Source organism: Cynoglossus semilaevis, chromosome 3 (genome assembly GCF_000523025.1).
Source record: "Cynoglossus semilaevis isolate Cse_v1.0 chromosome 3, Cse_v1.0, whole genome shotgun sequence".
Lineage (NCBI taxonomy): Eukaryota > Metazoa > Chordata > Actinopteri > Pleuronectiformes > Cynoglossidae > Cynoglossus > Cynoglossus semilaevis.
The window spans coordinates 15,892,195-15,905,642 of record NC_024309.1 but is presented as its reverse complement, the minus strand read 5'-3'; the positions used below and the strand labels follow the sequence as shown (position 1 = coordinate 15,905,642).

Below are 13,448 nucleotides of genomic sequence, written 5' to 3'. Positions count from 1 at the left end.
TGCCCCAGGTGCCTCAGCAGCCTGCCCAGCCACCCAAACAACTGCCCCAGGTGCCTCAGCAGCCTGCCCAGCCACCCAAACAACTGCCCCAGGGGCCTCAGCAGCCTGCCCAGCCACCAAAGCAACTGCCCCAGGTGCCTGCTACCAAACCACAGATGCTGCCACTAAAGCCCCAGTTTTTCGGCCTCCATAAGCAGGAGCCACTAACTCCACCAAAGTGGCCTAAACTGCCCCCCATGCTCCCCAGACTCCAGCTCAAGATGCCCCCCAGACTCCAGAGGTCCAGCCCACTGTTACCCCCCCAGCTGCTGAAGAAACCTGTCCATTCATTTTATTGGCTGCAGCTTCCAGGGCAGATGCAGGAGTTCTTCCAGAACCTTCCAGAACCTCCTGTGACGTACAGTGACAGGCGTCAGGTGACTGGTCCCTCAGCAGCCCAGGAACAGGTGCAGTCACTGCCCTCCAGTGGCCAGTTGTAGTAATGGTAAGATCGGCACATCAGCAGCATGACAGTGAAGTTGGTCTGTGCCTTGAACGGATGTCTGTTTCAGGTTTGAGGCCGAGGTGGACCGGACCGGACTGGACCTGGTACGTATATGTTGGTCAGATTAGTTTTAGTTAGTAGTTTGAGTTGGTTAGTTTATTTCCCCTCGTGTTAATCCTGTGTTTGTGTTCCAGGTGATCTCCGCTGATTCCACGTGAAACAGAGGTTAATAAAATACATTTGAACTTCTCTCTGGCTTCACTTGAGCTCTGTTCTAGAATGTTGGTTTGGTTCTAACGCGACAACTTCATCTCACACACGTGTCGGTTCGCTGTGGTTCAGATCACAAGAGCAGAGAGCTGACTGTGTCGGTCTCGTCGGTGTTTCTGGAACATCTGTTTTGGTCGTGATGAACACCAACAGTCGGTAGTTTGACCTCATCCTGACCTGAGTGGAGGGATGGGGCCAATCCTGGGAAGACAACTCCAAGTCATTACATGTATGTCCTTCCGCAGTCACCGTGATGACGTAACTTTTCGTTTGTTGTGAGTAAACTGGAGTTGACCACCAGTTTTAGTCTTTGTCCCGTGGTTTCTCACACTTTTTTTTTCTTTTTTTTTTTTTTTTCATTCGACAAACTTTTTTTTTTCTGTGACCGTCTGTCTGTGAGCAGCCTATCTGTGCAGCCCATAGCAGTGATAGGTCACTTCGTGGACAAGGCGGCAGCTGACTGGCTGAGCGGTGTGTCAATCAAACAGCAGCCATCACACAGACTTCAGCGTCTGAAGTCGTAGAGCGTGTTGATTGTGTGAAGGCGCCCATGTGTAGTGTGTCGACACAAAGAGGACGCCACCTTTGGCTGAGAGTGGGTGAAGATTCTGAGCCAGCGTTCTGTTTTTGTTTTGTCTTTAGAGTCGGACGTGGCGGTGGATCTGCTGAGAAACGACACGGTGCACGGTGAGTCTCACACAAGGACACAACGGAAGTTAAGCCCAACCTGTTTCATGCCCTGGCGGTATTCAGTTGCATGTACTTAAATATTGTGGTTAAGTTTATATTTACAAACCAAATTGAACCCAACTGGTTTTACTTTTAAAGTAAAACGTGTATACTTGATCCCAAAACCTTGGTTAAAAAAGGTAAAATCTCTCTATTCATAAAAGCTCACACACAACTCGTATGCCCTTTTTTCCTTTCGGCTTTGTCCCTTTTTTCAGTAGTTGCTACAGCAAATCATTGATTTCCATCTGTCCCTGTTCTCTGCATCTCCTCCTCTGACTCCAACTATCTGCATGTCCTCCCTCACTGCATCCATATATCTCCTCTTTGACCTTCCTCTCTTTCTCCTACCTGGTAGCTCCATCTCTAACATTCTTCTACCAATGGATCCACTGTCCCTACTCTGCACATGTCCAAACCATCTCAATCTGGCTTCTGTCTTTTTCTCATCTTTAACTCTGCCACCTCCAGCTCCGCCTCCTGTCTTCTGCCTATTGCTAGTGTCTTTAAGGCATACAATTGGGATGATCTTTTGGTAAGTTTGAAAAACAAAAATTTAGAAAAATTTTAGAAAAAATTATTTTATGAATAGTTTCTTGTATATTATTTTTTTGAAAATTTTTTTCCAAAAAAAAGTTTTTGACGGATTCTGACGGATTATCTCTCTCTCCTCAGGTGATCACGTGGCCTCACCTCCACCATGGCTGACGTGGAACTGTCGTGTCGAGTGTACGTCAAGATGTACCTGCACGCCTGTCTCTTCCCCCATTGTCCTGTCGTTGTCTCCAGTGACCCAGCTGGCCCTCACACAGGTAGAACATGAAGAGAAGACTAATATCAACCGGTGTAGCCGTGGGTCACCGTCTGGACTTTGTTTCAGGTGGACGTGTGGTGTTCACAGACTCAGCAGAGGATTGTGGGTTACTATCAAGCTAACGCCTGTGTGTCCGACAGTAGGTGAGTGTTTTATTTTTTATTTTCATGTTTATCTCCTCTGATGCTTAAGTTGGTGTCCTGTTGTTAAATTATATTTTAAAATGGCGTCTTTTCCTGCATGTTTCTCATACAATTAGGGCATTTAGCGAACATTTTTAGAATTTTTTTTCTATAAAATGTTCTGTCATAATGTGAACTTTGTCATTTTTGGTCAAAAATTTAAAAAAACAAATGAAGATCTTTGTTAAATTATTTTTAAAAACTTCATCTTTTCCTGTATGTTTCTAATAAAATTAGGGCTTTTAGAGGATACTTTTACAAATTTCTTCCTATAAAATTTTCTGTCAAAATGTGAACTTTTTGTGTCACTTTTGGTCAAAAACTAAAAACCTTTCATGACATTTTTTGTAATTTTGTGAAATTATATTGGATTTTTCCACAGTGGAAAATTTTTAGAAAAAAAAAATTTATGAAAAGTTTCTCGTGTATTTTTTTAAAAATTGTTTTAATATTTTGTACAATTTTCTTAAAAAAAATGTAGAAAGAAAAATTTGGTCAGATTTTGAAAAATGTTCTACCAATGTATCCACTGTCCCTCCTCTGCACATGTCCAAACCATCTCAATCTGGCTTCTCTGTCTTTAGATTTTTAGAATTTAGATTCATATACATTATTTACTCTGTTTAAAATAAACGTTTTTTTAATTCGAAAAGAAATGTATTTTCAAATATAGACACTAGAGAGCGCTAATAGGTTAGATACTGAAGCCTAACAAAATGATTGACGTCTCATTCTGACCAATCACTAAATACCTTTACATATCAGTGGGCGTTGGCGGAAGCGGAAGCAGTTCTTTTTCTTCTCAGTAGCTAAGGTGAACGTTCTGACTACGTACTCACGCCGCTGTTCGGATTATTGTTGTTTTTAGTGAAAACCACAGAATCAGGATTTGTTCCAAAAGCTCCACTTTCTACTACGTCTTCCGTGGGCGACTTCATTTGTGTTCAGGTGAGATTTAAAGGTTTCTCTCTTGCTCCGTTCGCTCATATGCTAATGCTAAGCCTGCTAGCGGTAGCCTGTTAGCATTCGACTACAACCGCTGCTGTTTGTTGTATTGTGATTCATGACCTATCGAGTTGTAGCTCCGATCCGTTTGAACCATTTTTTCTATTTATAATTGAATGATACGATATAAGAGATTAGGTGAATGGGTAGAAACCACGGCAGCCTTGTTCAGGTCGAAGTTAAGTCTCAAAAGTAGGAGAGATTCAATTCGATAGATATATAGACAGAAAAAACCTCAGGGACACCATCAAACAGAAATCTGACAAAAAGTAAATGTAGTGAAATATAATAACCTTCTAGTTTAAATCGACTAAAAATGTATTCTTCTTTAGTTGAAGACAATGCTGATATACTGGCAGGAATTAAATAAAGACACTCACAAACATGTTCTTTAAAAGCTCTGATTAATTTTTATTTTTTAGTTTATATAACCATCCTCTTCCACCTAGCGGAAGAGGATTTAATCGCTCTGCCTGTCACGCGTTGAAAGAAAAATTGTTTGCAATAAAAAACAGTTTTGGGACCAAATATGACATTGGATGATTTTCCTATTCTAGAGATGTATATGTTTATATAAGGAGGATGTGAGAAACCCACCGGAAATGACTGTATTTCTATTTCAACTAGAACCAATAATACTCATATTAGTATTAATTTATGGTGATATGACAATTGTTTGTGTTTTTTTGATAATTTGTTTTATTGACTCCTTATTCATTAAGAGTTGAAGGATATTTGAGGTATTAAAGTCTCCAATATGTCATTTATAAAATTATACTAAAATTAAGTCCTGAAGTTATTTTCTGTGATTTATTATCAACGCCTGAACAAACTAACAATGTTCTTTTTATGTAGACAATAACAATAGTGATTATAGTGTTTCTGTGCTTACATTTGTTCTAAACTGCGGTCGTTACTGACGGATTATCTCTCTCTCCTCAGGTGATCACGTGGCCTCACCTCCGTGGTCATGGCTGACGTGGAACTGTCGTGTCGAGTGTACGTCAAGATGTACCTGCACGCCTGTCTCTTCCCCCATTGTCCTGTCGTTGTCTCCAGTGACCCAGCTGGCCCTCACACAGGTAGAACATGAAGAGAAGACTAATATCAACCGGTGTAGCCGTGGGTCACCGTCTGGACTTTGTTTCAGGTGGACGTGTGGTGTTCACAGACTCAGCAGAGGATTGTGGGTTACTATCAAGCTAACGCCTGTGTGTCCGACAGTAGGTGAGTGTTTTATTTTTTATTTTCATGTTTATCTCCTCTGATGCTTAAGTTGGTGTCCTGTTGTTAAATTATATTTTAAAATGGCGTCTTTTCCTGCATGTTTCTCATACAATTAGGGCATTTAGCGAACATTTTTAGAATTTTTTTTCTATAAAATGTTCTGTCATAATGTGAACTTTGTCATTTTTGGTCAAAAATTTAAAAAAACAAATGAAGATCTTTGTTAAATTATTTTTAAAAACTTCATCTTTTCCTGTATGTTTCTAATAAAATTAGGGCTTTTAGAGGATACTTTTACAAATTTCTTCCTATAAAATTTTCTGTCATGAGAGTGCAAACGTGGTCTTAGAACAGGGTTCCCTAAATTAATTGACTAAGTTTTGGAATGACACCCGAGGTTCCACTGTGTTTATTCATGAACAGTTGTCCCTTTATGGAAATGTAAGAAAAGTGCAACGTTTAAGGCAACATTTAAGCAACTGAATTGGTCTTAAATAAAACAAATATACACCAAATTACATACAAGTAACAAATGATTTTTTTGAAGTATGTGTCTGATGATCTTCCTGTTGTGTTTCTTTCAGCCCGACCCCGTGTGCAGTGAAGGTGGCTGATAAAATCGCTGAGCAGTTTGACAACGCAGTGTTGTTAATGGTAAGTTGATGAAGTGGATGTTTCTCTGGAGAATGCAGCTGTTTGATGGACACTCTGGTCACGGTTGGTGTCTGTGTGTCTGTGTCACAGCTCGACGGCAGTAAGATGTCGTCGGACTATCGGGTTCCTCCCATCGTAATGTACGATCGCAAAGACGCCAGATGGACGCTCAAAGACAAACACACGTAAGACATTGTCTTATTTTTTATTTTATTAAATGTCTCAACATTAGAAATACAGTTTACTGTAAACCATGTCTTGATTTGGCCAAACATATAAACGATCTGTGTTTAAAGGACTAATCATGTTATTTTAAATACATAAACCAAGATGACAAGAAGGTTTTAAAGTTAATGTTACAAATGTTTTCCAAAAGTTGTAAATCATAAACAATGAAGATGAAGAAATGTACAAATTTATAAGAAGTAAAAAAAAAAAAAATAGCAACGACACTTAGGCTGTAAGAAAATCTCCATATCCTGATCTGTCCTCTCCTGATCCCGCATCAATCTCTTCAGTAAAAGATCAGTTATTGATCTTTTCTCACCAATTCCCAGTCCAATATTCCTGGTGTTGGTTGATGTTCTTGTTCTTTCTTCTCTAGTGATTCCAAATGTAGATCCCTCTGTTCCTGGTGTTCAGATGGAATACAATACATTACAATTACAATATGTAATACAGTTTTGTGTAGAAAACCATGCTTGCTTTGAGCTTGTCCCTCCACCAGGGGTCGCTACAGCTGTCTTTTTGTTTTACTCCAACCTGGTTTGGGAAAATAAGTCTTACCGATGTCTTTGTCTTCTGCAGAATCATGCTGAGACAGTGGGAGGAAACACGGGCCATCGCCGCTCAGATGCTCGAGTCCGGTGATCACTCACTATTAGTGGACTTCGACAGCCACCTGGATGACATCACAAAGGACTGGACTAATCAGACACTAAACACCAAAATAGCAGAGCTAGCATGTCCGGCTAATGGCAGCCTCTAAACAGTAGCTACTGTTAGGATGTAGCTTACACTAACAGTGGTCGTCGTCTTCCTGCCTGGACTAGTGGTGGTTTCATGGTGGAAGACGACCATCACCTTATCTACAATGTCTGTGATCACCAGATACGTATGTTGTCAATAAACTGTGACTTGTTTCCATCTGTATTTATATTTATGACTTATGTAAAACATTACAATAATACAATATTTACATTTGACAAAAATGTGTGGAGTGATTTATTTTTCTCAAAATGCTCTAATTTGACGAGAAACATGTAGAAAAGATAACCTGATAACATGTGTTCTTTGAAAACCACGTATTGTACTTAGTGTCTTTAGCTAACAACGTGTGACGGCCCATGACCTGGTGGTTGTTTACTTTCTCTTCTAGAAGAAGTAAATTGTTACTGTTATTAGAAACATAATGACATTCCTGTCACAAAATCGGTTTATACAATGTTATGTTATTCAACGTTTCATAATAAATGTCCCATATTCAATGTCAATACAGAGGTGCACGGACGTTTGAAATAACTACCAGGTTATGGGCCGTCACACGTTGTTAGGAGGTGTGAAGATCTGTTAACTAAAGACTCCGCCACCAGGTTTGGAGTACAATACAAGTGTGTAGGTTCTCAGTCATTCAAAAATAGTTACATTGAGGGCAACTGGACGGAGTAGGTTTTCTTCAGATCTTACTGACTACTGCGAAATTCTGGTATTTAGCCTCAAAGCGGCTGCGTACCCATTACGAGGGTGAATACCAGAATTTCCCAGTTGTAAGTCAGAACTGAAGAAGCCTCTCGGATGAGAGGTGAAACGTCTTCCAAAAAACCTCCAGTTGCCCTCGATGTAACTGTTTTTGGAGTGCCACACATGATTTTAGAGGAACACTCACCTTTTTAGACGTTTTTAGAAGTCTTTCTAAAATGCGGGACTGGCTAGTCCGGAGATGGTCCGATGATGTACCGGCCAGGTCACAAGTGGTCCAGCTTGGCCGGAGATGCACTTTAACAGGGGAAGACACGCGAAATTAGGATTTTGCCGAAAAACGTCAGAAACATTATTTTTTACAAAAAATCTCAAAATGCTCTAATTTGATAATAAACATGCAGAAAAATTTAAGATTCCCCCTCCCCCAAGATTTTCGATGGTAAGGCGTGTTTTGGGTGATTTTTGAAATATTCATATAAAATATTTTTTGGACTTTTAAACACAAAATATTCACTTGGCAGCAATGTTCCCTCTAAGCTGCGCGCGTGCGCAATCGCGCACTGCCCGCACATGCTCAGCGCACAAGAAAATCTATTTAGCGCATAAATAACATCAAGCATAAACGCATTAATTAAAATCCAATATTAGACTTAATCTAATCTAATTAATTCGCCCAATAATATTGTTTTTTTGTTTCTCACGCAGGGGGTGACAGGTGTCCAGCCAATGATACAATACGGTTCATTTACGGTACGAAGCCAATCATGGCATTGACGGTGCTTGCGTCTGGGTTCTACCTATATGAGCCGTGCAGGTTAGCTAGCAGGTTAATAGATACTAATACAAACCCTGCATCATGGCGAAACGAACAGGCAGCGACACAACCACTCACCAAGCCACAGTGAAAAAGAAATGCAGTTCTTTTAAGATGGAATGGTTGTCGGAGTATGTGCAAATTGAAGAAAAAGCGGTGAAATTGAGTGAGATTTTTTCTTTTTCAAGTGAGAAAGGTCTACTCTGCAAAACATGCAGCGATGCCAAAGTAGCAAGTGAGTTTTCAGAGGGAAAAATGTGGATTGAATGGAAGCTGGATTATCTCAAGCGTCACGTTCAGCATAAAAGTCATTTAAAGGCTGTCGAAACTACACGAAGACTCAAGATGGGGCAGGGGATTGGTACGTTATTGCGGGAGAGCGCAAAAGACCGAGAGAAAAGGAACGAGTTGTCACACAAAACAAAATCGGACCCTGAACAAGTTAAAGTTCTCATTGACAATATTTTACTTGCCATCAAAATGAATGCATCAATGCTGTCAGTTCAACAAATCCACGATCACATGGCAAAGTACGTGAGTATACCAGAAAGCTGGCGAAGCAAAAACTATGCCTTTGAATTTGTGAACTCAATCAATGATATAGTGCAGAATGAGACTATGTGCAGTATTAAAAATGCACCCTGGCAATTTAAGTCAGATTTGTGCATATTCTAGTGACGGTTATTAAGATTTTGTCTTTATGGATATTAATTATTAAATGTTATTACTATTAGATCATTTATGGGTAGTAGAAATGCCAAGAAAAACTGTGTAATTAGATATTTTACAGACAAAGTGTTACAGGAATTTGCACTGCATCACAAGCTACAGCACAAGTCATTGTGCAAAATGTGAATGTTTTAATGTGAGCAAAATGCTATGTCTGAAAGGTGTATATGTCTCATATCTTCCAGAACAGGACCCTCAGCCAGGCCAAAGCAGGACTATCACATACTATATAACATTTACGCATCCCATTTTTCAGATTTTTGTCTTTTTTTTGAGTGGACCAAATTACTTATTTAAAAATAAAGCGCGCATATCTGATGTTGCTCACAGTAGTCCTCAGTTTGCTCAGGGAGCTTGTGTGTATGCCCAGATACATGAAAAATTAGAGGGAACATTGAATTAGACTGACTTTTTTTTTGCCTAAGTACTGGTTTCATCTTCAACATGATTAATAAACAGTGTTTACTTCTCCTCTAGCATCACTGTAATAAAGGCACAGAACCGACAAATGTTTCTGGTCATATGAAGTGTTGCAGTCAGTGACAACAGTTGGTGCTTTTCGGAACTTCCTGGTTATCAAGTCTCAGTCTTTTGGCAAGCTTTTGTGAATGCATCAGCAAACTTCAGCTTAGTAAGCATCTTCTCAGACAAGCAAACCACAGGAAAAGCCTCAGTACCAAGTCGGTTGAAACGTGTATAAATAATCATGCAGCTATTTTAAATATTCTGCTGCTGCAGCTGCTCTCACCTTGTAGAACTTCCTCAGATTCTCCTTCTGCGTCTGGTTGATGACAGTCAGGACTCTAGCGATGGACTTGCGGACAACGCGGCTGTAAAGAGAGATTAGTTGAGTTAGCAAGACCTAGATAAAAAAAAAAATAATTGTGAGAATGACAGCAGATAAGATGCATCATAATTCCACATCAGTATGTAACAAGACATCAGGCCACATTGAAATTTTTGAAGTTGCAAAAAAACAAAAACACTTGAGCAAGCTTTTCTTGTGAGGTACTTTTCAAACAACTTGAGGAAAACATCAATTAAGATTTTTTTTTTTTTTAAATCAATTTTAAAATGTGGCAATTTATACTAAATTGAACATAATATATTTTGGGATTACAAAACCACAGAAACCTTTATGACTTTATACAATTTAACACATTCACTTCTTTACTATTTAAAACTGTAGACAAGTGGAGAATGCGATTTTGACACAACCACCCCTACGTGGTTGGCACATCCCTTCAAACTGTGTGTCAAAGTTGGACAGAATTTCTATCTGCTCTGTGTACCACACACTGTCAGGTTGTGTACACTGCCATGCCCTACTCTGACATGAGGTTTGAAGGTTCCAAAGTAACAAGTTCCAAATGTAACTGCAGTGTTGAGGATATATGTCAATGGCCTGTATTTAATGCAAATGGATCTCAATTCCTTGAATGCTTCCCATCATCTCTAATCTAGTGGATGATCTTCATAGACACAGTTGCACCCCCACAACTGGTGTAATTAGTTTCAATTATCTTCACAACTGATTGTGTTTTGGGAGACAAACAAATGCACAGCAACTTAAAGAAACAGATTAATAAAAAAAATGATTCTCTTTCAATTGGACTCAAACTAAACACAAAAGTGTACAATGTATTGATTTCTAAAGATAACCATGATGGCATGGTGCCAAATTATTACTTTGTTGTAACCCACTGTGTTAGTGTCACTATCGCTAGGGTTTTTCTAGCTGAACTTACATCTTTGAGAGCTTGGAAGCAGCTCCTCCAGTGACCTTGGCCACACGTAGCTGAGATAGTTCATTCTTGAGGTCATCCAGCTGCTTCAGCAGCTCTTCCTTCTTCTTACCCCTCAGATCTCGTGCCTTGATCTTGGCCTGAACCAGATACGGTGACATTCAGTGATGAAAACTGATTTAGTATTCATGTTGTTGTTGTCGTTTTCAATTTTAAAAATCACGTTTTATTAAGTATTTCCCAGACACAGAACATTTTCTAACACTTTAAACGTCCAAAGTGAGAGACAGATTTTACCCAGGCATACATTTAATTTCCTTTTACTTAAATTACTTAAATTAGCAGAGAATCGCTACGTTCATACACCGGAGATATACTATCAGTTTACATTTAAGTGGGCTAAAAGCACTATCACAGTTGTAACGTTAATTTATTTATAAACCGTTTATGTATATTACTCGTATCAAAACCCATGTTAATCACACAAGCCCAACACTGTTAGCCATCGTAGCACAGCATACATACGGCTGGAGCATTAATCAGGAACTCTCCTAAACTTAACCGCTTCGCTTTGATATTCAAAGACTTCATACAATGAAATTAAGAAACGTTTGACAGATCTGTAAGATTAAGAGTGATAGGTAGCTCAGTCTGTCTGCTTTAGCTTACTGTTAGCATACGTAGCCGAACGACGTCTGTCGCCACCACGGTTCTACAAACTCAAGTTTATTCTATTACTGAAGCAGTTTACTTGTCGATATACGGGTGAGCAACGTCTCGGAAAGTATACGAGTACACAGAACAAACAAAAAAAGGAAATCAGACAAAAGAAAGATGGAAATAATTCAATTTCGTTTGCAGAGCGTTTGATCCTCACCATGTTCCTGTTCGACGCCTCGTTGGAAAGGCCGGACACACCGCGTGCTCACATAAAAGTTTCCGGTGATTTTCTTCTTCGTCGGTCTAAGTTTCAGAATAGGAACGAGCGCCCCCATCAACTGGAACAGGAGTAACTGTTGTTTAGTGAATTTCAATATCATGATAGCATTCTAATTAAGATATATTAGTGAAGGGGGGATTTTTATATAAGTAAAATGAAACGAAACTTTTCTTTCCTATATTGTATTTAATATTAAAAAAACAGAAGGAAGAAAAACAGCAGCACTTGTTAAATCATCCATTTTTATCCACTTATCCGTTACTGGGTCGCGGGGGCAGCAGTCACCACCCAAATCACACTGCACCGTACCAACCCCCCTGAACCTTCCTGCAGGTGGTGAGTCCACTGGAAGACGTGTTAAATCATATCAAGAAAAAGACAAATATTGATTGTTGATTGATGAATGTTTTGGGGATTTCACAGTAGAGTAGAATCAGTGGCAGTAAAAAGTACATTTGCATTATTTTAATTATCCTCATGAATGTATGTATGTATGTAAACAGGAGTCTGCTACACCACACTGAACTGTTCAGTGGTTACATGTTTTTCTGCAGGCAAACCCGTATCCCATGTTAGTAGATAATACATGGACCTTTGTGAGCCAGAGTTAAAGGTATAGTTCCAATTTTATGGGATTAAAGAAAACCCTGACCGCACTGTGTATGCATGCTGCTCTGAGAAACGGTGCAAAATTTAATAAAAACCGGTTTTAGAAATTACGTTCACAGAATTGTGAAATTTTACATGTGGAATGTACTTTTATTTACAGCAGAATATGCAGGTTAAAGGTAGTCCTTCTGGCATTAACATAATACACCTTACCATTATAACCCAAACAGTCAATTAAGAATCAACAGTATTCACTTTGATTGAGTTGTTTTTCTCTTCTTTCAGCACCTGTGCAGAGTTCTTTTTATTTTCAACACTGAAGTAGGCATCAACAGCCCGTTGTCACTAGGGGTCACTGGTTGTTTACAATTTAAAGCAGTCCTCAGTATGGAGGAACAGAGTCATTTCTCTTTCTGCTGCTTATCATCTCCAATAAGTTTAAGAGCCTGAGGTGGAAGGCCTGATGATCCCTTTAGGAGAAGGCTTAGACCCAAACCAGGCCATCTGGAGAAAAGAAGTAAAGAAGAAGATAAAAAGAAATGTTATAATTTAATTATTATTCTTTTTAAAATCATGACTAAAATCAAAACACATTTCTTCAACAACTGTATTCTCTCATTACATTTAGTTCAAATAAAATGCAGCATATAAAAATATCTGAGCTGGTGCTAGAATGTAAATGTCAACTGGCAACTCAGAAATTACTCAAAAGTTTGTGATGTAAAAATGGGATCGCTAGCTAAAAAAGGTTGGGTACCAATGTATTAATGCATTTATGGTGCTGTTCCAGGCATACAAGGTTGCTCAATTGGAGTTTGTTAAATCTTAAGTTGTTGGTGATAGTAACCTTGTACTCTAGCGTTTGCTTCAGCATGTCTTCTTCTCAGGTGAAGTGCAGCAGTATGGAGACAGCTCGTATCAGATGAAACGCCTGACAGAGACAGAAACACAAACAACACACATTCACACTTGTTTTTTTTTTTTGTTTTTTAGAAGGATCTGGTTGCTGCTATGTGATGCTGTAGATGTAGATCACATGTACCGTACCTCTGCCTCTCTACACGACATGAACTTGAGAACTACGTGTTTGAGATTTTCAAAGTTGGTCTCCCTTGAGATGCTGAGGTCCGAGTTGTTGGTCACAGTGGTGTTTGAGGTCGGGGGGCTTCGGGTGGACACGAGTGAGGGATCTGGAGAAACCCTCTCTTGTTTTTCTGCCCGGCTCTCTGTCGACTTCTCCTTCGCTTCAGCCTCTAGTTCGGGCTTTAGCTTCTGTGGTACACAGAGAAAGAGAAGGTGTTATACGTATATGTGTTTTAAAGTATTCATCTGGTGTGAAACAACAGATTTTGGTATTAGGGTTTTATAACATGTTCATACATTGTGCTGTTTAACAGGTGTTAGTGAAGGACAAATAAAAAAATTCAAGACAATCTCTGCATTCAGTTATCTCCTAAAATCATCACTTTACTCTAATAAAGTTTTCCGTCATCTCACCAGTTCTTTCTGCAGCATCCTCTTTAGTTCAGCCAGTCTTTGTTGCAG

General features: G+C 39.3%; 5 protein-coding genes across 6 annotated transcripts in view; 2 read left to right on the top strand and 3 right to left on the bottom strand.

Moving 5' to 3' along the window:
* The window catches only part of LOC103377514 (vegetative cell wall protein gp1-like), a 4,330-nt gene extending 3,596 nt beyond the window's left edge, over positions 1-734 (top strand). Inside the window, exons 7-9 of the mRNA XM_008308351.3 lie at positions 9-484; positions 552-588; positions 679-734. Coding sequence (XP_008306573.2) covers positions 9-479 — 471 coding nt within the window. The 3' untranslated portion in view covers positions 480-484; positions 552-588; positions 679-734. The remainder of the gene's footprint in view (positions 1-8; positions 485-551; positions 589-678) is intronic.
* Positions 507-6,576, top strand: emc9 (ER membrane protein complex subunit 9). Its single transcript, XM_025054704.1, has 10 exons — positions 507-551; positions 1,351-1,441; positions 2,159-2,295; positions 2,364-2,440; positions 3,348-3,427; positions 4,427-4,566; positions 4,635-4,711; positions 5,296-5,365; positions 5,456-5,550; positions 6,173-6,576. Exons 1-10 carry the CDS (start codon positions 507-509, stop codon positions 6,351-6,353), a joined length of 993 nt encoding a protein of 330 aa, XP_024910472.1. The 3' UTR covers positions 6,354-6,576.
* Positions 5,557-13,448, bottom strand: part of acad11 (acyl-CoA dehydrogenase family, member 11) — a 28,864-nt gene continuing 20,972 nt past the window's right edge. For both annotated transcript variants that reach the window (XR_001759904.2, XR_003049307.1), the window contains 3 exons: positions 7,251-7,360; positions 6,152-6,266; positions 5,557-5,996 (listed from right to left, as the gene is read on the bottom strand). The gene's annotated coding sequence lies outside the window, so the exon portion shown is untranslated. The remainder of the gene's footprint in view (positions 5,997-6,151; positions 6,267-7,250; positions 7,361-13,448) is intronic.
* Positions 8,885-11,354, bottom strand: LOC103377548 (60S ribosomal protein L35-like). The gene is made up of 3 exons (XM_008308401.3): positions 11,232-11,354; positions 10,358-10,494; positions 8,885-9,439 (listed from the first exon to the last, which is right to left on the bottom strand). Exons 1-3 carry the CDS (start codon positions 11,232-11,234, stop codon positions 9,322-9,324), a joined length of 258 nt encoding a protein of 85 aa, XP_008306623.1. The 5' UTR covers positions 11,235-11,354; the 3' UTR covers positions 8,885-9,321.
* Positions 11,505-13,202, bottom strand: LOC112486818 (golgin subfamily A member 1-like; the record flags this gene model as incomplete). The annotated part of the gene is given in 3 exon segments (XM_025054359.1): positions 11,505-12,407; positions 12,751-12,834; positions 12,951-13,202. Coding segments are annotated over 3 exon segments (402 nt in total), but the record flags the coding sequence as incomplete, so codon positions are not given.

Excerpts from the sequence above, each read along its gene's own strand:
- emc9 (XM_025054704.1), top strand. The coding sequence starts at position 507 with ATGACAGTGAAGTTGGTCTGTGCCTTGAACGGATGTCTGTTTCAG. Across the intron at positions 3,428-4,426 it reads GCGACTTCATTTGTGTTCAG|GTGATCACGTGGCCTCACCT; the intron begins GTGAGATTTAAA and ends CTCTCTCCTCAG. Across the intron at positions 4,712-5,295 it reads GCCTGTGTGTCCGACAGTAG|CCCGACCCCGTGTGCAGTGA; the intron begins GTGAGTGTTTTA and ends TGTTTCTTTCAG.
- LOC103377548 (XM_008308401.3), bottom strand. Across the intron at positions 9,440-10,357 it reads GCTTCCAAGCTCTCAAAGAT|CCGCGTTGTCCGCAAGTCCA; the intron begins GTAAGTTCAGCT and ends CTCTCTTTACAG.